The 26,529-nt window shown below is 32.2% G+C and overlaps 1 protein-coding gene across 1 annotated transcript in view; it reads left to right on the top strand.

The window, feature by feature from the left end:
* LOC106459874 (chondroadherin-like) overlaps positions 1-22,488 on the top strand; it is a 56,159-nt gene extending 33,671 nt beyond the window's left edge. Inside the window, exons 2-3 of the mRNA XM_022386437.1 lie at positions 15,410-17,202; positions 21,651-22,488. Coding sequence (XP_022242145.1) covers positions 15,430-16,968 — 1,539 coding nt within the window. The 5' untranslated portion in view covers positions 15,410-15,429 and the 3' untranslated portion in view covers positions 16,969-17,202; positions 21,651-22,488. The remainder of the gene's footprint in view (positions 1-15,409; positions 17,203-21,650) is intronic.
* The last annotated feature ends 4,041 nt before the right edge of the window (positions 22,489-26,529 follow it).

Below are 26,529 nucleotides of genomic sequence, written 5' to 3'. Positions count from 1 at the left end.
CAAACAAACAAACAAACAAGATAAAAGGCGAGTTTACTACAAACATCATTCATACAACAAAATATTGATCAAAATATTTCCTTTTATTTAATAACAATAATTACTGACCTAGCCATCTTATGTTTTTATTATGCTGTTTATAAAGGTATGTGATTATTATGGGAGCTGAAGTGCCAACTTTAGGAGATAAGTGTTACCAATGGTCCGATAATTTTATGATTTTTAATTCTTTTTTCATTGCTCTTCTGTTTGGTTAGAAACATTTACCTTCTTATAGTTGGTTGGACTATGAATAATAGCTTTAGATATTAGACTTTGAGGACTTGAACACCTATATATACACTTATTTGTTTAGTTCTGATTTACTTTCACATATGAGGATTTCATACAGTGATTAAGACTGATGGATAGTGTATCTCCACTCTCTGTAGGTCTTATACTCTTACAGATACATCACTAATCTCTTATTAGGGTACATTTCAGCTTCACCCCTTTCTACTGTGCATTATATTTTTACTAGTATGTCTTTTATGTGCAACGTTTTTCTTAGCCTAGATGTCTAGATGTTCAAACAAGTCATCTCTCCTTTAGTTGTTAAAATTCACATAACTGTTGTTATATTGGTAAATGTGTATACATATATATATATATATACCTACACGCATTTATATACATAAATAATGAAGATGGCGATGGAAAGATAATAAAACGTTTAAAGTTGCGATTTGACTACGAAAATTTAAGGAGCATTTATCTCAAAACACGCATATGTATATAAATAACTATTCCAAAGCTTTACAGTGATATAGAGCAACTTTAACGATGCCTAGATGATGTACCTTGAAATAAGGAATCGATTTAACAATTTTTAGTTAATCTAAGTAAGAATATACCTTAATCCACAAATCGTTAATATAGATCATAAAGTTTTATAAAATCCTTCAGAAGCACTAAGTTACAAACTGTTTATTTATAATATATTTCTAGCTTTTACAACAACAACAAAAGAGTGTGTAATGGAAAAGCATTAAGATAGCTTTTGAATCTAGTGTTAATGTTTTTTTGAAAGAGTCCCGAAAAGTAAAACGGAAGAACTCGTGAACAGCAATGAACAATAATGTTTTTACAATATTTCGTCAGTTTGTATACTGCTTAAAGTGTATTTTATTTTATCTGAGACTTATGTAATATATTCTCAATAATAAGAAGTTTTGTATTCTTCTAAATCTTACATTCCAGATTTATCACAAGAAACAAAATTTCTTCAGCTTCTTTTAAAGTTTTTTATTCTTGTTAACTGGTATACGCTTGTAAAACGTTTTTTCTTCAAACATGATTATAAACAATTGGCTTTCTAAATAATATAAAGTGAATGTTAATCCTACGCAATTTAAAAATGCCTTTAACTAACATAAAACGAATCAAAACGATAAAAGCAGAAAACATTGTCCTCGTTGGCTTACAATTCGTTCATTAAACCGTCGAAAGTTATCGCATTATTTTAATTAAACTCGGTTGTTCTATTACGCTTGATTAAATATACACTGATAGATACATTAGTATATGCATAACAGGTAAAGAAACAAACAAAAGACTTTATGTATATAAAAACAACAGAGAAACACATTGATTAAAACGTACAAGTAAATATGTAGTTTCTGTAGATAGACTGAAAGTTTGTCACTTAAAACTACTACCAAATGATGGAACACAGTGGAATGGACGCCAACTGCTCGTTACAGAATAAATACAAGTGTAGAGGACGACGTTTCGAAAGTCTTACGTTTTTGGTTTTCAAGGAAGAATTTAATTATTTTAACCACTATTCAGTGACTTATTTACCAGATATTTATCTTTATTAATGCGTAAATGTGTATTAATTATTAGTAAACATTTAAAAATCTGAGAAGCTACACCTAAAATAATGTGATTTCACACCCACAATAAAAATTGTGAAATATCAACTTGTAATATTTTTAAGAAACGATACTTCATATAAATAAACTTAGCTGCAAACGCTAACCCTTTGAATGGTTACTGTTTTCTAAAATATTATGTTCATAAAATTGTATAGTGATAATAAAAGTATTTTAATGTAAGTGATTCTTTTAAGTTTCGTTTTTCTTCTTCTCATACCATTTACGTGACTTTTCATTATAACTATAAATTTACACCTTGAAAGAGTCCTTTCTCATCTTGTCAACAATAAGGGATATGTTTGCTGCAACTACTTCTTAATAAACACCATTTTTCTTAGACCGTATTATTCGTGAAAATAAAGCTTTTCTTTTGATATTAAACCTGAAATTATCGTCATACCTTTCACAACCGGTGGGATCCGTATAATTCATCCTATTGAGTTATGTTTTTGTTTTTGTGTGTCACAACATCCAGCGTAAAGTAAGCGATCAGATAACTAGACGAAACCACTTATACGTAAATCACATAGGAAATCGAAACATAATTAAGAGGGACTTATTGTGTTATTGATGGTGTTTCTATTTAGACTTTTTGTTACCAACAAGGTGATGGATCCACGAGCAATTTGATGCACAAAACTGATTTCACAATATATTTAAAAACCCGAGGGGATTGTGATTCTATCGATGGTACGAACAATTTCCTTTAATAAACGAAACACGCCACTGAATCACAGATTTATATTGAATACATAACAATTATTATTGTAACGCTTTTACTAGAGATAGACACATCACCTCTGTGTATTTCAAACGACCGATATTCTGAAGAGCTATATTTCTGAAGGGTCGATATTCCGAAAGTAGAACGTAAAAGGAACTATGCATGTAAGCCTAATGTTCATGAAGGTTGTTATATTACATAAATAGTAGTATGTCTATAATGTTATATTAGGGACATAAGCCGATAACATATTGAGGTATATTTGTTATCATTCCAGAGACTTATATTATTGTTACCCGTAATTAAAGCTTTATAGTCTTTTGAATTTTTTTTTTTTGTCAAAATTCTATAGTAATAACGATAATAATATTATTATTCGTGGAACATCGTACGTTCTGGAGGAACATTTTCGGAATATCGGTCTCCATTTCAAACATCACACCTTTAACTTCTGCTGTTATGTAAACATCCGGCTACCACTGTTGATGGTCTACAGTGTAATTAAGAAAAGCTGGTAATTCCCAAACAAAATAATAACGTTTATAATTTTACTTAATTCCCGGTAATCATTTCTCTAGGCCACTATCTCTAGTGAATAAATTGTGGAAATATTCAGATAACTCGAAAACCTTTCAAATTAGTCTGAAGTAAACCGATAGAAATGAGATTCGAGGTTTCTCAGGGGCGAATAACACTTACATACATATAACCCACTATTTAATTTTATAGAATCTTCTCCTTATACAGGTTATTTATCGTTTAAGTATATGTATATAGGGGTGTAGGCCGAAGTCGATAAGAAGGGTGCGACTTTTGGAGGAAAATAATGTAAAGAGTGAAGCCGTACTAAATAACTGGATATCTTCTCATAAAATATTTAAAAATGATTGTTATAACATGATCATAGTAAATAATTACCATCATACTGAATATGTATGTAGATAAAAAATAAAATAATTATCGAGTGTAATGGAAAATATTTCGTGAGAGAATTACAACTCATTTTACTCAGATTAATTATGTTTATCTGTCACGTGCTAATCAATTATTTAAAAATAATTTTAGAACTCTTATATAAATACTATTTCACACGCGATCGGTATATATATATTTACTGCTCTTATTATTGTATTTTACACCTATATTTTATGAATAATATCTTTAAATGTTTTCATCTGTAAAATATTTTTTTAATACCTTGGAAAACATCCAGCTGCAGTTAAAGCTCAGCTGAGAAATATGTTTAACATTTACACTGGTACATTCAGTAAAAATATTTTTATTTTTTTCATGTATACATAAAAATAGCATTATTCCTTTAGGATGTGCAATAGAACTGATTAATAGAGAAAATAAGTGTTCTACTATTTCTATAAAACAATTTTGAAAAATAAGTAAAAATCGAAGTGTATAAAGTTTTCATGGTGGTCTTGAAAAAACATTATTCAACTACTAGATAAATCTGAAACATACGATAAATAAAGTTAATGTTTTCTTCGACGTGAATCGACTGGTGGCAGCCAAGAAACAGCGGTCGCTGTCACTACGCAGCGATAGGAGCTAAGGTTGGTCACGTGATTACGGCTTTTCCGTTTTAACACATGAACAGGAGGCGGACGCTCAATCAGCATGATTGCTTGCGCACGTGTAGGATTGTGGGGAGCATGCATTGTTGCTCGTGTGATGATTTCTCACGCTAACTCACCGGTGGTGTAAGGAAGTGGAAAGAAGTACACAACTTCACGAGAAAACTAGACAACTATCATGATTTTACTATTGTGAATGACTTTACATGTTTAACATAATAATAAGCATGTAACTTATAACTAGACTTTTGACATTGTGAAGATCCTTATCACGCGTAATGAAAACATCCATCTAAGAAGATAAAACACCGTCAACAAGTAAGTATATTCAACTGTTCTGTTTTTAAAAGAAAACCAACAATGAAATTCCTGCTTTTAGCAGTAACTGTAACCACTGATCACCAGTTCCTGAAATATAGTAAAAACACTCCATCTATAATATACATTCAACTTTTTAAAATACTGATTCTCATTATGAAATGAAACTTTAGAAGCAGGGAAGTGGTTGGTTAGTTTACCTTATTAGTTTATGGTATGAATTTTATCTATTTAAAGTTCATTACTTTGTTCTTTCCAGATAATTTTTATTTTTCATTGGATTGAAGTGGTTTACCTTGAATACTTAAAGAATAAAATTTTGAAGCAAGTTATTTTATTTTATAGGTTTGCATAGAATAGATTCAAGCTGTTAATTTCAATAAAAGTTTAGTTTGGTAAAAGCTTTATGATCAATCTGATATGTACCTGAAACTTTCAAAGGTGTAGTGTAAAGCGGATCTTATAAATTATGGCAGGATTAAGCATACAATTTTCTGACGTCACTCACGTGAAGAAAGCTCGTTTTCTGAAGAAACATGCCAATTCGTTTCTTTAATAGGTAAATGTGAATTGGAATGAATATGTTGATAGAAGAAACAAAACGCAGTTTCCAGTTTACATATTCATGTTTTATTCATTTCGAAGTTTCATCTAGCGATGTACGTTGTATATTTTGGCAGTTTTTTTCTCCGTCAGAAGTAAATATCGTCTTCAACTCTGCTGATCCAGCATTACGTCATAAACTCAACACCACTTAATAACCAGCAGGTAACGGAAGGTGATTCAGTTTTATAAAATAGAAGCCGAAAAAAATGTGGTTTTCTTAAGATCGACATGGATATAGACATAAACGAAAGGTTATTTTCTTTTGACGAAAACTTAAGTTACTATTCTTAGTTCTGGAAAGGAGGCGTAAAAAATCTCTTTATAATTCAATAGCAACCTTTCAACAAGATGAAATCAGCGTAACAGCTTCAGTCCAGATATGCTATTGTCAACGTTGAAACGGGATAAAATTATTGGATCATCTTGTTTGTATATTAACTTTGATGATTGTGCGTTAATCAACCACACAATCTGGCATTGAAAATAAAGTTGTAGAAAACAACGTTGTTAAAAGTTATTCAGTGTAATCCTTGAATCCATATTAATTTTCATAATTCAAAATAAGTGCATAAATTACTAATCATAACCAATTTTACATCGCAACACTAAAAATATAAAAGCAAAAACCAATATAATTCATTTTAGTAATTAAACTAGTATAAATGAATCTTGCAGATCACTATGTGGCCAAAAAAGGAAAATAAAAATCATATTTCCAAAGTACAAAAGAACTATGCTTTTCTTCTTCCGAAGATAAATATGAATTTTCTGTTGGCGCTTTTTCTGTTACTTTACGTTTTATTCATGTCTACTGCCATTAAATAACTTCTTTAACTAGTTGGTTAATTGGGTTTTAGCTCCTGTATAAAACGTGAAACTAATTAATACATTATAAGTTTCACGAAACGTCAATCGTCTCGATTGTTTTGAACAGATTTATATTATTTCGTGTGTTTAAACGCAGTAAAACATACTTAAAATAAGATAGCTAGTTAATATTTTATTATGAATTCGAATATTCTACAAAGTTGTTTCTCGAAGTAATAGTGCTTGAATAGTGCTGATCTTCATAACGTGAATTAAAATTAGGCTTGTCTTCTCTCCACGTGTAATACAAAATGAGGCTAAAGTTTCCTGTTCAGAGGTAGTAAAATACCTTTTTAAGTCGTTTAGAATCTTCGTTATGACTTTATATACAGTATTCTTTTCTTCCCATTAGGAACTAAAACATCTTCAATGACTTTATATACAGTATTCTTTTCTTCCCATTAAGAACTAAAACATCTTCAATGACTTATACAGTATTCCTTTCTTCCCATTAAGAGCTAAAATATTTTCAAAAATGTATATTGTAGTTATGCTAAAATGTTTTTTTTTTTTGATAAGGAGTATTTTGTTTTAACGAGAATTGTGCATGATACTCATTGTGACAAATTGTATTGCAGTGAACAAGAAAATTCCAGATTTGATTATGTCTCTTAAAAAGTTATTTCTTTTTTATAAGTCAAGCTATTATTCAATCAATATCAAGTAGCCTTTGTGTAATCATGTAGAAAATGTTTTGGCTTAAATGTAATGAATAATGAAAATTAAACCCTTAATGCTTCCCTTGCTAGTCTTAGTTCTTGGAAAGTAAAGGAAACCTAATGAAACGCATAATAAATCGCATATGTTTTTCTCGCCACTCAATTTGTGACGTCTCATGGCCCAATAACATCACGTTGAGAAATTATGAATGCTCGATTAAGCATACTGCTTACGCAGTTAAATCTCGTTTGATTACTCCACCGTTAAACACGTTAATGCTAATTTTGGCTACTCATCAATTGGCTGCGTATAAGGCAACAAACTCCCTTTTTTTTTAATCAGGTTTTTTTCAAAAATATTTAAAATCGTAAAAAAATGCATATTATATTAACATTTTAGAAAACCAATTTGGTATTCAAATACAGCTACGCTAAACTTTTAGTTTAGTAAATGTTTATTTGGAATCCATGTTTATTTTTGCTGTTCATTGAAGTAACAAGTTTGTGCCTAAAATTAATTGTGTACGTCACATTAAGTCGAAGAACTCACATTTGATATAGTATACAAATCTTGGAATTTACCTGAACATTTCTAAGTTGCATATAGGAGTGGGAGGGGCTACACTGACAAAGATTGTTAGCAACTGTATGAAATTGTCTACGCTGTTTTACTATTACAAATAGATGAAATATTATGAACTCGAAGTTTCGTATTCTTTATTGATGTACGAAGATAGAAATAATAAGACATTATTTACCTTATCGGTGTTCTTTGTGTGGTCAATAACTAAACAAAAATATGTAGGTCCTCCAGTGAGCCAGCAGTAGGCTTACGACTTACAACGCTAAAATCCGTGATTCGATTCCGTGTGGTGGACAGAGCGTATTATAGCTAATTGTGTAACTTTGCGTTTAAAACAAATGTATTTTTAGAGTGCGTTAGTTCTGACGAAATAGTGCTGAGACTGTGCAGTGAGTTAGGTTTTGTGCAATAAGTTTGTGGTTAGTTATAAGTTGTAAATACAGTAAAATAAACAACACAATAAATAAAAAGTCCACCATCTGACTGACGTCAAGCCTGAAAAACATAGTTAAGCATTCTTAAAAGTCTTCCAACTTCTGTTTGTCCTACTGCTTGTTCTTTCCATCCAACAAACATTAAAATCGATGAATCTCATAACCTATTGACCTGTTTTGTTAACGATAGTGTCAATTCGGTTGTTGCTGTGTTGTTGTTGTTTTACGCCAGGATGCAAAATGAGATATTTGCATTTTGTTCTCCGTGAGAAATGGAATCTCGAATTTTGGAATTATAAGCCCATAAACCTATAGCTAACCCACGAGGGCTATTCTCCCTGCATTGATTACAATAACAAATAATATAAAAAAATACACACACTTTTTTTTTCCGAAGAGTTATATCAAGCTTCGAGAATTTAACGATGTCTGTCTTTTAATAATGGCTTATCGTGCTCAAACTCCTTATTCGAGGAATCAGGGTTTGGTCTTATTTTTAGAAAAAGGACACTCCGCACTTTGGGTGCGCTGTAGGAGTGACTGTTAAATCCCACTATTCGGTCAGATGAGCAGCCCAAGAGTTGGCGGTGGGTTCTTTTTGTCTAGTTGCCTTTCCTCTAGTCTATCAGTCCAAAAATTAGAAACAAATATCTATGCGCAAAAAGCTCTTGCGTAGCCTTGCGCGACCCCCCCCCCGAAACAACTTTTTTCATTTGTTAATGCTCAGCAAGTTATTTGATTTAAAGCTCTGCAAGTACAAAGATTAACAATCTTTAGTTTTCTTTAACGTAAAAAATCATAGGGAATTTAAATATATTGAGTACATAGAGTTCTGTATCGATAATCAATAATATTACAATAATATAATCATAGAACTGGAGGGCGAATAAGACAGTTCGCAAAATAGTATTAAAGAAAGGAAAATCAAGAATATATCTAAACACATGATTTGCGAGTTATGTAATGACAGAAACGTTTCAACAAGGTAGTGCAAAAATAAGTTTGCTTGAAATCAAAGACAATTAATTTTACAGCGGACTTTGGTATGCCATATTGCGTTGCGTTTTTGTGTAAAACATTTGCTCTTAGTCACGTAAAGCATGAAATTAGTGATACCGTGCTTCCCATCATTAGTCTAAGAAAGACATTTTTAACCTACATAAATCATTAGTGCAACATTCGTGAATATATATGTTCATATGTTTTCCTTACTTTTGTTTCTAAAATATTAACTTCTGAGGTTTTTATGATAAAATAGTTTTCGTTTCAATTTCATGATTAATTCACTACTAAAGCATCCTTAATTACTTTTAACGGAAAATATGTTTAGTTAGAAAATGTATTAGAATAGTTCTGGCAAACTACCGAGAAAATTCAGCTTTATGACTTTTAAGGAATATATTACTTTTAGTGGAACAAATCAGCGACACCCTTCACTTTCTATCTCACCGAATCCTTCTTTGCTTTACATAAAAATGTATGACTTCTTCATGACTAAGTAACGAGAAACAGGTGGTAACGGTCACATGTGGTTAAGGTAAAAAGTAAATAAGATGGACTGTGTAGTCATGAAAAACAATATATCTGGCTAAAATTAAAATACTAATGACTTACAGGTGCTTTGATAGACTCGCTGAAACATATGATAAAATAATAACGGAATTACAATCCAATTAACTTTAGGTAGTGTGTATTGTTATCGTAATATATTCGAATATATCCACGTTATTACAACTCTATTGGTGTATTCCGAAAATTTGGAAGTTACATAGCTGTGATGTTTAAGTTAATTCAGATTCGAAGCTAGCAGATGTTTCATCAGAAATTTCTTAATTTTCTCTCAAACGTTGAAAATGAAACAAGACGTATTCAGCTGAGAGAGAGACTCACACTTGTTGTATTTCATTTTATACTCTACCAAAAAAACAACAACACGATTGAAAACAGCTAAGAATTTCAGCTTAATTGACCTTTTCACTGCTGATTAGGTTTTTAAAGATTCAAGTGCATCTTTGTGCGTGTGTTAAACATTTTACAATCTAGCTAATCAAAAACGTGTTTGTGTTGCAGAAACGGCAGTATATATGCGTTCACTAAGTAGTAAACGACTGAAGAATAAACCAGATATTTAATATTTACATTAGGAAAAAACGGTTTCTTGTAAAAAGTACATATTTACATTATCGTAAAAGAACAGTTGTTATTAGTCAAACTTCTCGTGATTTATAAGCGGAAACTTAGAACCAACTTAGAAGTTTTTTACGCATCCTTTCCTGTCGACGCGTACTTTGAAGTGTCTTTTGAATTCTTCGTCATTTGGTGTAAAACTTTTAATGGATCGGGATACAGTTTTCTCCCCGAGTGAAGAAAGGGTAATTTGGCTGCTGGCCAGTTTGGCTGCTATGTACACGAAAAGAGTAACCTTTCTAAAACCCTTAATAATTGTATATATTAAAACACTTGAAAACTGAAAACAGTATTACATTTTTCCAAATTACACGATGACTTACATAAATACAATGTGAAAAATTACCATTTTAAATCTTTCCCATTCATACATTGTCAATGTTTAGCATTTCAAAGCTTTATTATAGATACATTGTTAAAACTTACCATTTAAAGCTTTCCAAAGATACATTGTTAAAACTTAGCATTTTAGTTTTCCCATAGGCACATTGTTATAACTTAGTGTTCTAAACCTTTTCAAAGATACGTTGTTAAAACTTAGCATTTTAAACCTTTTCAAAGATACATTGTTAAACTTACCATTTTAGTTTTCCCATAGGCACATTGTTATAACTTAGCGTTTTAAACCTTTTCAAAGATACATTGTTAAAACTTAGCATTTTAGTTTTCCCATAGGCACATTGTTATAACTTAGCGTTTTAAACCTTTTCAAAGATACGTTGTTAAAACTTAGCATTTTAAACATTTTCAAAGATACGTTGTTAAAACATACCATTTTAAAGCTTTCCAAAGCTACATTGTTAAATCATAGCATTTTAGTTTTTCCATAGAAACATTGTTAAAAAAATAGTATTTTAAAGCTTCTCCATGAACACATTATTAAAACTTAGCGATTTAAACCTTTCGCACAAACAACATAATTAAAACTTAGTATTTTAAAGTTTTTTCATAAGTACATTATTAATACTTACCGTTTTAAAACTTCCCATAACTGAACAAATGGTTCCTTTGAAACAAATTCATCAATATTTTTAGGGGGTTTGATGTTATTATCATATAACAAATTTAGGATACTATCTAGTCGCCACCACACAATTTTATTTGGACAATTGGAATTTTGGTTGCAACACCAGTATTCAGAAGTTAGTTAGCAAGTTGTGAGAATCAATCACCTCAAAGGTACCCAATGTTTTGTTCAGAACAGAGTTGGTAACAATACAAGAAAAAGGCTTGAAATGTTAAATTTACACAGTTGGTAACAATACAAGAAAAAAGGCTTGAAATGTTAAATTTACACAGTTGGTAACAATACAAGAAAAAAGGCTTGAAATGTTAAATTTACACAGTTGGTAACAATACAAGAAAAAGGCTTGAAATGTTAAATTTACACAGTTGGTAACAATACAAGAAAAAGGCTTGAAATGTTAAATTTACACAGTTGGTAACAATACAAGAAAAAAGGCTTGAAATGTTAAATTTAGATATAGATCATATCACCTTAGAGATCAAGTGTTTTGATGTATTTTATAATTTTCTTTTCCTAACCAGTTACATATTTTATTTAGCTTATATAAAAGCGCAGTCTTGAAGTTAGAATGATATTAGTTACAGTTTTGTATATTCAACGATTAAGAAGACTTGAAGCAAACTCTCTCACCGTTCATTTGTTCATTTGTTAGTTGATCATATTTGTATTTATTGAATTAATTTGTTTGTTCACTTGAACGATGTCTTACGCACTCAACGGGGGAAACGGTCAGTTCCATATTCTTGAACTAATGACCAGTCTGAACTACTCACTGTGTAAAGTGACTACACTTAACCGCATAACGATAATGACTGTCACTGTTATAACCCATTCACAGTTGAAAGTGCGAAGAGTGGTTGGTAGCATCCTATCGCGAACACAATGCCCTCGGTTTCCCAGTCTAGATATGGTAACCACTCAGTCATGTGGTTAACATATTGAATTAATAAAAAAATAAAACATCAACTTTTATCTCTTTCAATTTTTTTGTTAATCGCAAGGAAAAGATATTTAGAGAACCTGTGGAAAATATTTAATTCATAAAGACACACACACAACGGAGATCCGAAATGATTCGCTTCGTCTTTTTTGCTGTTCTTATATCTTTATTTTATTTTGGACTTCAGCTTTTCAGGAACGCTTCGTCACGAAAACATCCAATCAATGAAGACGTTTCACAATAGGCCCTGGTATACATAACCTCATACCGGTATATTGTAATATTTAATATAATGTACCTGCAAGCTTCATACACCAAAGCTTCGTGCGTTGTTTTCTCTTGATACCTTGTCGTAATCTCTCTAATGGAAGAGGGAAGCTTACAATACTTTGGACAGTAATATCACTTTCCTTTGAATAACTTCTGACAGCCCATTATTCCGCACTGAAAAGTGGCTGGGTGTTTTCTTACAGTAGGCTTCCATGCTTATGGATACTGTAGACTGAATTTCAATAGACCGTAAATAAAGTAGTCGTGGAGTATGTCTACGTTTAATGGAACATTTTTCAAACATTTGAGCTTTTCAAGCAAATTGAGTTATTCAGTGATTGTTTACTGTCACTAGAGCCATGTTGCTTTGAAAGAGAAAGTACTGTTTTATTCTAAATACACATTTAACTTAGAGTATTATATTTCTAATATGAAGTTAGTTGCGACTGCCCAAGACATTACCCAGTATATTAAGTACAGTGATGTATATTAAGTTTATTTACATTCAACGTCACTTGACATGTCCAACCAGTACGAGTATCTAATGGTTCTCGTATTCGAACTATGAATCCGAGGGTTCATGATTTGCGTTCTGTTGCAAAAACGCACCTTAGTCTTTAGGGCAGTAGGAGATTTATAAGGTTGAAGGTCAAATGCCATAATTCGGTTAGATGAGAGTAGCCCTAAAGTTGGCGGTGGGCTCTGTTGATTAGCTGCCTACTCTCTAGTCTATCAGTTCAAAATTAGGGACAGGTATGTTTAAATAGCCTTTGTACGGCTTTGCGCGAAATTTGTAAAACAAATCAGCACGCATAATTATATTCTTTAGCTTTGCTTAATTACAATATTAATTTGATACGTTACCAAAAGCAATAATTTTCTTATAGTCGTTAATATTTGGAAGAATATATTTGACAAAATATTTTGGCGAGTATTCAGATATTCAGCTGATAAGATCAGTTCTCATAGCTTCGTTCCACTTTTTTGTAATTTTTATATGATCGAGTCTGTAGCACTAGTTTTCATTTTCAACGTAGTACTGATGTTGTTCTTTTTTCAAATGTTAATATTAGAAACATTTCTATTAACAGGCATTTTTTTTTCTAAACTGGAAGACTAATGTTCATCTCTGTGTTGTTCTTTCTCATCTATGGGCGCCCCCCAGTGGAACAGCGGTATGTCTGCGGACTTATAACGCTAGAAACCGGGTTTCGATACCCGTGGTGGGCAGAGCACAGATAGCTCATTGTGTAGGTTTGTGCTTAAATACAAACAAACAACCTATAGGGCTTTTATTAGAATTAGCCTTTTATTTTTGAACGTCACACTTTAATGAAATCAGCCATTTCTTAAGATCCTTCATGAGAAACACGTTTCATTCAGTGTTCGGTAAAACTAAATGCAACGCTTCTTCGTGAGAAAATATACTTAACCTTAAGGAGTTTGATGTGTGAGATTGTTAGTCTCACACACCGAGTTACTTTGGCTGTTTCTTTATTTCAGTTGTTGTTGTTTTTGCATGTTTTTATTACGTAGTATTCGGTCACAGGATAATACTGAGCGAAGCAAGTTTATTGCACAATGTTTCTGCCTCTTCGCCCGATATTGGAATATTGTTTTTGCTATAGCATTCATGTTGTATTCTAACACGAAACGGTTTGATCTGGTGCGATGAAACGTAGTATTAGGTCTTCCCAACCTGAAATTTCGGAAAAGACGTTTTACTGTCACGAAATGACATATTTAATAAATATCTGATCTACCTAGTCGTTTGTCGTGTAATTATGTCGCAGGCAAGAATAGAAATCGTTTAAACGCGTTTCTTATCACGAATCTAAAGAAACGTAAAGATTTAGTGAAATTTTTAGACGGAAATGTTAAATGTATCCAAAAGACATAACAAGATCTAAAAAACAAAAAACTCTAACATTGTTGTTTAGAATTAAGTGATCGTTTGCGTTAACAGAGCACCACGTCTTCAAATCTGTTTTTATCTTCGTACTTTGTTCCTTAAGCAGTATTTGTATTGTAAATCATTGTTCATTTTAACACTTATACAGCGTAATATTTCAACCTTCATCACGTTATTTTCATCAACGTCATCAATGTATGTTTGCTGTTAAGCGCAAAGTTACACAATGGGCTATATGTGCTTTGCCCACCGCGGGTTTAGAAACACGATTTTTAGCGTTAGAAGGACCCGCTGAGCCACTTGGAGCCATCATTAATGCAAATAGTGTGTTTTAATTCATATTAGAAAACTGTTTGGTGGTTACGACTAACTAAGTATATTAAACGGAAATATCAATATTTGTATTTCATTATTCTGAATTTATTGACGTGGAGTTCAAACATTGTATGTATGTTTTATCATTGATACTCATAAAAACTGGTTAAGCGCGGCCTAGTGGTTACCGTGCTGGATCCGAGGATTTGTGGTTTGTACCCTGTTACCGCCAAAAAAGAATACACAAATAAAAAGAAAATCGTGCTCGTAACTAGGCAGTGGTTGCTGCGTTATAAGAGTGACGGTTAAATCCCACGACTCGATTACAAAAGCCTACGTGTTTTTTGTGTTGACTACCTGTCTTTTCTATAGTCTACGAATTAGAAATTAGGGACAACTATCCCAGCTTGCTTTCGAATAGCTTTGTGCGAAAATCAACAATAATTAGGAAAGCTATACAAACCAGGAAGTCACAATTCCACAGAGCTAATCACATTGTTAATACAAATGACAATTTATTTTGTTGAATTTGGTTACTTAATTACAAAAATTGTTTTACATTTTCTCGCGCATATACCAACAACAACATGACGTAATCAAACAGATTTCATTTTATTAGAAAACAGATATTTAAAAAAAAATGCTGATGCAGATCTATTCACGATCTCGTTCCATGTCCTACCGTTTTGTTGATTTATCTACTCTTTGAATGGCAGCAAAGTTTATTCGATGTTCTGTTTAATATTAAGAAATATCTATCTCTTCATCAGATTTCCCTGTGTGATCGTTCGCAAGGCTTGTAAAGTTTTGTCATGTAACAATATAACAGTAATATTTTTTGTGACAGCTAAAAAACTCGATTGAAATGTAACATTCCCTTTATATGAAATTTCAAAATGTTTTTGCAAATATTTGAATAAGGAAGTACTCTTTGTTGAATGTGGTATCAAAACATTAACAATATTTGTAGTAAAATAATAAAGAATAATTTATAAAAAAAATATCGTATATGTGCTTCTTCTTTTTTTTTAAGATGACGTTTTTATTTTTATCTTTATTCAGGCTTAACGAAGCATACCATAATGAAGAAACAAACTCTTATTGTGACGTGTCTGATCATGGCTATCAGTTTACGTTACACTGTTCTCGGCCTCTGTCCCATTCGCTGTCAGTGTAACGAAGAAAGATTGGTAGTAATATGTGACGGAGCTGGCCTAGATGTAGTCCCTATAACTCTTAACCCTGATCTTCGAGAACTACACCTCAGTAAAAACAGCATTAAAGGCATCATGGCAGCGTTTAGCGTCTACCACAACTTGGAATACTTAGATATGACTAACAACCAACTAGTTGCTCTTGGCCGTAAGAATTTTCAGCTTCAAGAAAAGCTTCATATTCTTCTACTGGGGCACAACATGATTTCATCTTTGCATCGTTCTACATTTGATGGACTGAGCGGCCTTCAAATTTTGAAAATTGCTGGAAATTTCATTCGCGAGCTTCCTGACGGCGTTTTTACTGAGCTTGTAAGCTTGGAGGTATTGGACCTATCTGAGAATAGCATAGATACCATTTCTAGAGACGCTTTTATGGGATTAGAAAGTCTAAAAATCCTTTTACTCAAAGACAATAAACTTGGGCATGTTCCTACGTCCTCATTTAGTACTATCTCTCATGTGCTAAGCATAGATTTAGGCTTAAACAATTTCCCAATTTTACCAGACAACGGTTTTTTCAACCTCGTCAGCCTGGAAAAGTTGAAGTTAGACAGCTGTGGAATTCGAGAAATTCAAAGAAATGCTTTCAAAGGATTGGAGAACTTGATATATCTTCTTCTTCAAGATAATTTGCTGGACTCTATCCCAACAAAGGCGTTCCCATACCTTAAGAAATTACTGGAACTCAGTATAGGGCAAAACAACATGAAAACTATCCAGTCAAAAAGCTTCGAAGGTCTAATTAATATGCAGACCATTACCATTAACAGCGCTCCCTATCTTGAAAGAATAGAAAGTGAAGCTTTCGTACCTAATGCTAGACTGCAACATGTTATTCTTAATCACAACAAAAAGCTTAAATATATTGACAGAAACGCCTTTACTTCACTAACTTTGTTGCGTTCTGTAAGTCTCCGAGGAAATGACTTCCAAACATTTATTAAAGAAACTCTACCCTGGAGTGACTTGGAGCGCTTCGATCTTCGTGACAATCCATTAACTTGTAATTGTAGTCTTTCTTGGCTGCTACACCAGTTGCAAACCCGAAACTACTCGGATGCTTTTGATGTGGATTTCACCCATATTCGTTGTGAAAACCCGCCTGTACTTCGTGACCTCACGCTGAAAGGCTTGACAATTGACGACCTTGGTTGTCACGAGCACCAAACTCAAAAGATTCTTACTTGGACATTCGCTGCAATTGGCGTTCTTCTTGTCGCTACGCTTGTCGTGGTGTTGTGGTACCGTCAGAGGTTTGCGAACGATTTGAAAATTAAATGTAATACTTCAATCCCAGAATCTCATCGATATCGACTGGATAATCATTTGAGGGGAGCAAGTTCGCCAGAGCAGGAGTGGGTGGTGAAAATAGGAAGGGATCCTTTCCCTGGAAGGCTTGTGTAGAAATCGTTAATGCGTAGTTTACACGTAATAAAACCGTTCCATTCTTTATTGTATAATATATATTCGTTGTAAATTCAGCCAAGTTAGTTGTTATCGCTACGCTTCTAGTTCTATGTACATTTGTTCACGACGTGTCAACATGTGAGCTGAGGTACTCTGTAATAATGACTATGTGTGAAACAATTACGTATCAAGAAATATCACTAATAACGTACTTATTGTAAAAGTAGCCAGGTAAGTGTTGAGCCCTAGAATATGTAGAATAAATACTTATGTTATGCATCTGGATTTTTATAAATTGTGACTATTTAGGCTCTTAAATCAGACACCATATATGATAGTACTAAAAACAACAACAACAACTATATATCAAAACTGTCTTACTGCTAAAAATGTGAATGAACCTTTAGAATATTCAAGAACATTTATAATGACGATTTCCATTTACCGCACAATATGTCAGTTGATAACGTAATGTTTTGTAAGCAGTTTGGAGTTTTGATCGTTTAATGATGGTACAAGTTAATTAATAGTTATAAGTAAAGCACGTAAAAATTGGTAGAAATTGTTAAGAGATTGTTTTCATTCTTTCCAGAAGCTTAAGTGTTTTTAAATTATATAATTATCATTTAGATTTTATCTATCTAAAACCAATAATGACGATTAATCCACTGGGATTCCCTCCTTTCTAATTAAGAACACAGTTTAGTTTTTGACTCAATGAACAATTCTGAGACCACCTTTAGTTACTGTTTGGTTTCTTATAAAGAGCATACACACAAAAAAAGATTGAGATTTATCTTGTCTGCTTTGAAGGCCTATCCTAAATGTTCTAAATCTTGTAATTATTATTTATGGTCTGTTAGTCCTGACACACAACCATCTCTAAATGTTTGTACGTATTGGCTATAAATGCCCTCTTAGTTCACAATCGAATAGTTCATGGCGAAATCGAATTTTCTTCATCTGCCGTCTGCATTTCTTGAGCTACAGGGTGAAGCAATTTGGGTTTCACACACAACATTGATGATATGTATATATATATATATATATATATATCATTAGAAAATAATTATTAAACTACATTGTTTGTGCCATATCTGAAACAAAAAAACTTAACTAAAAAACCTACATATATGTGTAATTAACCAATCTAAACAGTGGAGAAAAATTAGTTTCCAAAGGTAGATTCAGAAATTTACAATTTAGCCTAATGCCTGAAATGAAACGTTTCACAGCTGATAAAAACTATTTCGGTAATGATGAATATCACATAGAAACGTTTCTTTTTTGTTGTTGTTGTTGAAGAACGAGTTTTGTGTGTTTGTGATTGTTTCAGTGGAATATGAATTTCAAAATTTTTTTACACAATTAATACTTCTTTTATATTATATTTTTGAAACATCGTATTTACAAATTTGGTTAACCTTCAACATTATAACACAACGGTATGTCTGCGGACTTACAACGCTAGAAACCGGGTTTTGATACTCGTGGTGGGCAGAGCATTATGTAGCATTGTGCTTCACTTCAAACAAACAAACAAAAAACAGCATTATAGATGCAGTAAGTTTGTATTTTAAACTTGTTATACCGGAGTTAGATATCTAGATTTATACATATAATGTTAACTTTGTATAATCATATCTTCAAGCTTTTATATCTAAACTAATTAACTCGGAGAATGCACAGCAAAGTTTGTTTTTTTTCTTTTTTTTGAGAATACGCTACTCATTTGGTAAAGATTAATTAGTAGCCTTTAATCGCTTTCTCTTGTTAGCTATATTTTCTAATTAACTAAACTTTTTAATCAACACACTACACTTCCGTTCTAACAGCTGCGGATTTCGAACTCAGGCCTTTAGAGTTGAAAGCGCTGACTACTGCTCTATATTACTATCTTCCTAACTTGACCTCAGACGTTGTATTTTATGTCTTTCAGTAAGCGAATTCTAATAAAATCAATGCTTACGTGGCTTCATAGGTTCTTGGGTAAGAATTTCAGTGCTTACATTACTTAATGGGTTCTTAGAAGAAGTTTTTTCTTATGTGAATCGTGCTCTATTTCTCTCAGGTATGTTTCCATTATATTTAGTTTGTTTTCAGATTGTATCGCTCAAAGTTACATTAGGGCTATCCACGTACAGCTGACACTAATTTTAAATTGATAGACTAGGTCGAAGGCAGTTAGTCAACAGCATCCACCACCACCACTTAGGCTATTCTTGTAGGAGCTAATAGTGGGATCTTACTGTCACTCTTATAGCACATTTACGGCCACAATGTGTGGAATGCGTTTGTGTGTGTGTGTGTGTGTGTGTGTGAGTGGCAATTAAACGCGAACTCTGAGCTATTAGTCACAATCCAGTCACGCTAACCATTAGGCCAAGCCAGTATCAGTATTTTGACACGAAATGCAACTACTGAGTTGTTGGGTTCGATTCCATCTAACTATCTTTCTAAGGGTTAACAGCCAAAATCTAGTTTTAGTTATTTAGAAAATTATAATAACAGTAATAAATAAACAACTAACTAACAATATAAGGCGATCATATACCACTAATTACTATGTACCATGTTCAGTAATCGGTAATCAAAAACACCTTACCTAATTACTTCATTCATGTCTATCTACTTTTTATGGTTTTATTTATATAATAAGGGCAATTCTGATAATGCTATTGCTTTATTTACAAATTAAAAGGAGGTTTGGTAATTTCTTAACTAATAGCTTTTGAGAGTCAAACGTATTCTGAATTCAAAGTCACATTCAAAATCACTTCATTCATTGAACTCCCCTATTGGACTAGCGGAACGTTTACGGACTTACAACGCTAAAATCCAGTGTTGGAGTCCCTCCGGTGGACAGAGTGCAGAAAGCCCATTGTGTAGCTTTGCGCTAAAAGAAAGAAATGAACAAAACGATACTTTCTTTGAAAATAATTCTTAATTAGACATAACAACTAAAACTTATTTAAACATATATTACACAAACAAATTTTGAAGCAAACTACTATGCAAAGAAAATATATTTTATTTCTGTTAAACATGATAACGAATTGAAATATATACGTGTAAATACTACATTTGTTTTCAGTATTTTTTCTGTCACACTGTGGCTCAGCAGTAAGTTTGAGGGCTTATAACGTTAAACAGTGCAAATAGTTCGCTGTACAGCTTGGCGCTAAAACTAAACTAAGATTATTTTTTATTAAGCCTTTCCTTGGTGTGATCACCTTCATTGTGGAACATGTTTAAAAACAATGCTGTATGAATGTTCCACAGAATGCAAGGTGAACAGTAACTCCATCTTCTTAGATCGTTCAAAAAGTCTGAAGGACAAGAAGTTACAAAACAAACATGATATAATTCTCATTCATTTATGAGAAAAAATATTCAGGAAAATTTGGAAATTAGTCATGAAAATGTTTAGCTAACAGTATTTTCTTGACATTTGTATTACGTGTTAAATACTGATCTGTAGCATAAAAGTACAAATCTGACATAAAAGTTTTAGATTTCAACAGAAACTGCTCTTTGCAAATTTATATTATTTCATTCACAGAACTGAACTTAATTTTTAAAAGATTCTTCACCCTAGGATGTTTTATAAATTTTTACCTATTTCCTTTGCAAGTAATTTAAGTAAAACCGGTAAATACTAATCCTTGTAACTTTGGAATTCTTTGCCAAAACAGAAAGAACAAGTTGAAAATATTCTTGGTGATTTTTTTAATGGTCATTAAAACTTGCCCTCGTTTACCAACCTACTCGAAAATTACATGAGTAATTTAGGATTTTTAGTCTATGATATTTGCTTGATTTTAAAGTAGCAGTCTTTAGGTTCTTGGGGAATGGACACGTTTCTTTGGTTACATGTGTCTTGTATTGCGTAGTTACCGGTAAAGGAAACTCAGAATAGTAGAAATGAGACACACGGTAAATGGATGTTTCATCGATCCATCATGGTTTTAAGTCTCTCTTCTGTATATTATTCTTCACAGTATAACTAAAACTGGGTTCTATTAAGTGCAGATGAGTTAGATTAAACATAGTCCTAAATTACAAAAAAACTTATAAATATGATGAGATGATATAAAATGTCGCTTCATAATAATTATGTTTTAAATACATTTTTTATAAAATATTTTTGAAGTATAAATATTTCTTAGTAGATGGAGTTGGAAAAAATGGAAATGTTTGTATATATCTAAGTTTTTCTGTGTTGTGTTGTATTTAATGAATTTTAGATTATCATGTTTGTCTAGATGTTTCTTTCGTTTGATATTTTTGTAGTTGTTTTAACTAAAGTAAGGTAAAAAAAAAGGACACCGGGGCTATCTCAGGAGAAAGAATTGCATAGTGACCTCATAGTGTAAGCGTAGGACCTCAGAGCACGTGATCTCTTGTGAGCTGGAAAGGAAAGTAAATTCTCTCAGAAGTGTTATAGTTTTTCTCTACTGTTGTAGGTTAGTGAATAACATTGAACAGTGAATTCCATGGCTGATTTTATGATTTTGTTAGGGTAGTTTCTAAGTGCTCCTTAAAAATCTCGAACTTGGACACATAAAAATAAAACGCATCATATATCAGTTCTCAAAGCCTAACTTCTGTTTGCTTTATATTAAATACATTATTACACAAACAAAAATTGATTGACGTTTGTGTATTTTTTCTATTAGATGCATTCCGAAGACGGCGAATTATGATCGTGTTTTGCAGAAGTGAGAAGAACACGTACGAGTCCAAACACAGAATTTCCACCTTTTCCTACATTGTGTTTTGGTTAATTTGTTAATTTTCTTCAAACGAATGTCTGTAACAAACCATTTTATTCACTAAACACGCTTCTCATTTTCAAATTCGTGAAAATGTAAACAGAAGAAAATATACAAAGAATCCTCATCTTAATGTTACAAGAAATATTTAAGTCGTATAGTATTCGGCATAATTAAATATTTGCAAACAGTTGGCTCTAAGCAAAAGTTTAGACATTTTCGTAATACCTACAAGCTTTCCAAAGATACAAACTTCTGTAATAATAGCTATTATTGTTGTTTCAAAGTGATGCTTTAAACACCAAATATTTGACGCATCAGGTATGTGCTCACAAAAATCAACAGCTGAAAATAATGATATATTTTTACCTTTAAAACAGTCCTTTAACGGTTTAGAGGATTGAAACTTTCGTTATACTATTACATTTACTTAGCCTTACGCTTGTTACATTGCATTTAAGCTCTGAATGAATGTATTCATATCACAAAACCCGGTTCATTTCAAATCAACAGATCGGCACTACAACAACCCAGTCACTCCGTATCTATTAAAATATTAAACTTTTTAAAAGTTATTTACTAAACATACATGAAAAGTACTTTGTGATGAAAATAATTTCTGGTCTATTATTATGTCAGCTTTAACTTTGATTTGGTAAGCACTTAACCTTTACTCATAAAATATATATACAGTATCGTACAAAAGTATTCACCCCCTACCAATAATGTCAATTTTGATGAAATACAAATAATGTAAACATTTTTTTAATGAACTTGTTTTCATTCAGAACTTTAATGATCAAACTTAACACTGTTATGTGTGAAGGAGATTGAATGTCAGCAAAACCTGCAAATAAAATATATAAATTGAAATTTGCTGATTGCATAAGTATTCAACACTCCTAAGCTCCTTTGCACAATGGGATGGTGTAATTTTTCTCCATTCTTCTTGGGAAAATTGCTCCAATTCTGACAATTTCGTTGGGGATCGTTGATGGGCTGCAACCTTCAAGTCTCGCAATAAATTTTCCATTGGGTTCAAGTCAAGACGTTGACTTGGCCACTCCAGGGCATTCATTTCCTTCTTTTGAAACTACTCCAGTGGGGTTTTAGCCTTGTACTTCGGGTCATTGTCCTGCTAAGATGTGAAGTTTCGACCAAGTTTTAGATTCTTGGTTGACTCAAGTAGGTTTTCCTCTAGCATTCCCCCGTAGTTGGCACCATCCATCTTCCCCCAATCCCGACAAGCTTCCCAGTCCCAGCTGATGAGAAGCATCTCCATAAGATGATGCTGCCACCACTATGCTTGACAATTGGAATGGTGTTGACTGAGTGATGTGCTGTGTACGGCTTGAGCCAGACGTAATGCTCTTTGGTCTTCATGGTTGGTTTGTCGTATCACTATATGAGTTGTGGCTTGAAGAGATGCATTTACTCTGAAGTCAAGTTAAGACACTTTGCTTACACACAGACAGAGACCACTACAGAAATGTTGTAATCTTTCAAACTAATCATTTGTACCTGAACTGATTTAGGGTTGCCGTAGCATAGGGCTTGAATATTTATGCCATTGAGAATATTGTAATTTTAGTTGAAAATCTAAATTTCTTACATAATATCAGTGTTTTTTTAGCTTTCTCAGTTTGGGGTAGATTGTGTAGATTCTAAATATAAAGTCCCTTTTGAAAGTTTCATGATTGCAAACTTAGACAACAACAAAATGTGGAGACTTTGCAGGGGGGTGAATACTTTTGCAAGGCATTGTAGTTCGTAAAGTGTCGTTGCTTGTTTTCAATACTCTTATGGCGTTAGTAATCGAGTGAATTGTATGTCAACACTACAGTATAATAAAGCTAATAAATAAATATATTAACATTAATAGTGGAAAGAATTAATTTCGAGGTATAGTGATCTTAATGACTTTTGTTCAGAAGACGCTGTAATAACATAGTATTAAATCCAAAGTAAAAAGCTAGACATAGAAACTTCTTTGCAGTCAAGAAAGCTCCACTCTGTGATAGAACGATCTATGTCGGGTGGAGAGAATTGGGAAATCCGATGAGAACAAAATAGAAATAAAATAAATAAATCATGAAACTGGGATGTATTCAAAAGCACTATAGTAACGATACAAAGTTTCAAGAATTACAATATAATTACAAACCACAATAGAAAGTATATAAAATCACGAAAACTTATGGTATACTTGAAACCAAAGTATAAAAACACTACAAAGTCAGTGAATAAAACAGGGTATTTAAGAAGCATTGTAGAAATATTATAAATGCTGTTATCACAAGAAACAAAGAATGAGTTTGTTAAAATTTCATATATACCATAAACAATTTTTAAATGTCCTACAATTGTTGTTCAAGTGGTTGTTACTCGTTACTGTAATGATGGTGTTTATCCGTAGCTTTATATTCTCTGTACTTTGGATATCATCAAGGCTACTGTACGTGTAATAAAGGAAAACTTTAAAAAGTGTGTTTCTGTTTTTTAATGTTTCTGTTTTCCACAAAGTAGACTAGAAAATAGTTTTCACGATGAATATAGTAAGTAAAGTTTACAACTGATGGTGTGAGGAAATGAACAACAACTTGGAAAAGTTGCATATCAGCTAATGAAGAACCACATAATTACAAGGTTATCAGCTAATGAAGAACCACACAATTACAAGGTTATCAGCTAATGAAGAACTACACAATTACAAGGTTCATGTATATGTTCATGGACTAGTTTTATTAAAACGAAAAAATATGAGATGCAGAAACTCCTTATTGTTGTTAAAGCCACCGTTGTTGTTTATGCTTATAAAGCACAGTGTGCATGTGTACAAGTTGACTGAGTGAAATGCCTTCACGTATTTACAACTGCATTATACAGTACAAGCTGTTTTGTTTTTATCAAAACAAAAAAAAATCAGTTCCAAAAATAAAGGTAGTAGTTTGATTATTAAATGTTAATTCAACACATTTTGTATTGTATTCTGATAACGATAATTATTAACCTAAAATGTTGCCCGGCGGGTCAGAGATAAGTTATCGAACTTACCTTACTAAAACGAAGGGTTCGATTCTCCGACGTGGACAGATCGCAGATAGCTTATTGTGTAGCCGTGCGCTAAATAATCAAGAAATTGGTGTTTTCAGAAATTTATTATTTCCACTATTGTACAACATTCGTCTTGGATTTTTACGGCCTCGATATATCAGTTAAATGGCATTAAGAACTGACACAGTACAATGATTGTATTGTAAAGTATTGACGTTTAGTAAACAATTTAAATAATTTGATAAATTAACAGATTATTGACATCCAAATAATCTCCTGATATTTTTTGAATGAATAATGATTTGTTTCTTCGCTCTTTAGATTGCATTCAATTTCATAATATTATTAACCTAGGTTTCCAGATACGCCAATTATTTTGTGTATTGTGTTATTGTTATACTTTTTTATTTATCTTCACTCTGAGAAATATTTACGTGGAAACGTCGGAATCAAAATAAATGTTGGACCCGGAATTGAATAATGATATCTGAATATCGCTCCTTTTTCTACCACACAAAAGCCTATTTCGTCTAATCATTTTAACTTTCATGTTTTCCTTGAACTAATTTGTCTATGATGACAAGCACTATTTTCAATTATATTTTTCTTTCTTTTTTTTTCTAATCACACAAGGTGCTTCTAAAATGTAAGTACTTTTAATGAGTTTCCAAATGGCTAAATATTAACTTCCGATCAGAGCAAGCTAGCTACTTAGATCATAATTAAAAATCAGCCCGTTAATGAGAATAGCTAATTAAATATACTTTTCTCATGTTCTGATTTATAAAGATTAAGAATGGATTGTTTCGATCGTAAACAATATAATATCTCACGAGGTTTGGCCAGCTTAAGAGATTTAAGTTGGTCTTATATCCATAAACTTAGCTAACAATCGAACACAAACTTTATAAAAAAATATAATAATACACAATTAAAAATAACAAGTTTTTAATTGCTTGTTGTTGAGCACAAAACTTCACAAAAGGCTATCCGTGCTGTGCCCACGATGGGTATCAGAACCCGATTTTTAAAGATATAAGCCTTCATATTTACCACAGGGAGCAAATATAATATGACTAGATATATTAAACAATTTAACCAACACTGTTAATGAGAGTATGTTAGAGGAAGAATAGAGTAGCTTGCTAATCCGCCAAATCTTCTGAATGGTGAGATAAATGTATTCAAATGAATAATAATAATAATTGGTGCTGAAATAAATTGATAATAATTGTTATTAATCCTTCACCTAATTCTGGTTTGTAAATGACTCATATAAGATTGATAAAAATTAAACCTCACCATCTTAATTTAGTTCACATCATAACAGTTATTGTTCACGTAATTTGACAATATAAATAATGTCTCAAACAAGTCTGTGCCTGTTGTGTCCTGATGTACCGGCATTGGATATGGCAGATATAGCATAAGGTTAACATGTCCTTACACATTTTTCTTTACGTTCACCCTTAACTTCTTAGAATTACTTACGGAACATCCAGACACTAGTTATTAACTTCAACCATAGTCGTCAGTTTAATGTTTCGTAAATTTTAAATTTTTTGTTTCCAAAATCAAAAATAATGTTTCCTGCTTAATCTAACTTTTCTGCGTTAATTTGCAAAAACATAATAAATCACGTTTCGCATGACATCTATGTTCACTAAATTGTTTGTTTTAATCTAACTTGTTTCATGACCAAGAACTACTTAAATGGATCTGTGTAAGT

Source organism: Limulus polyphemus, unplaced genomic scaffold, assembly GCF_000517525.1.
Source record: "Limulus polyphemus unplaced genomic scaffold, Limulus_polyphemus-2.1.2 Scaffold672, whole genome shotgun sequence".
Lineage (NCBI taxonomy): Eukaryota > Metazoa > Arthropoda > Merostomata > Xiphosura > Limulidae > Limulus > Limulus polyphemus.
The sequence above is the reverse complement of the archived record's forward strand: the minus strand, read 5'-3'. Positions and strand labels throughout refer to the sequence as shown.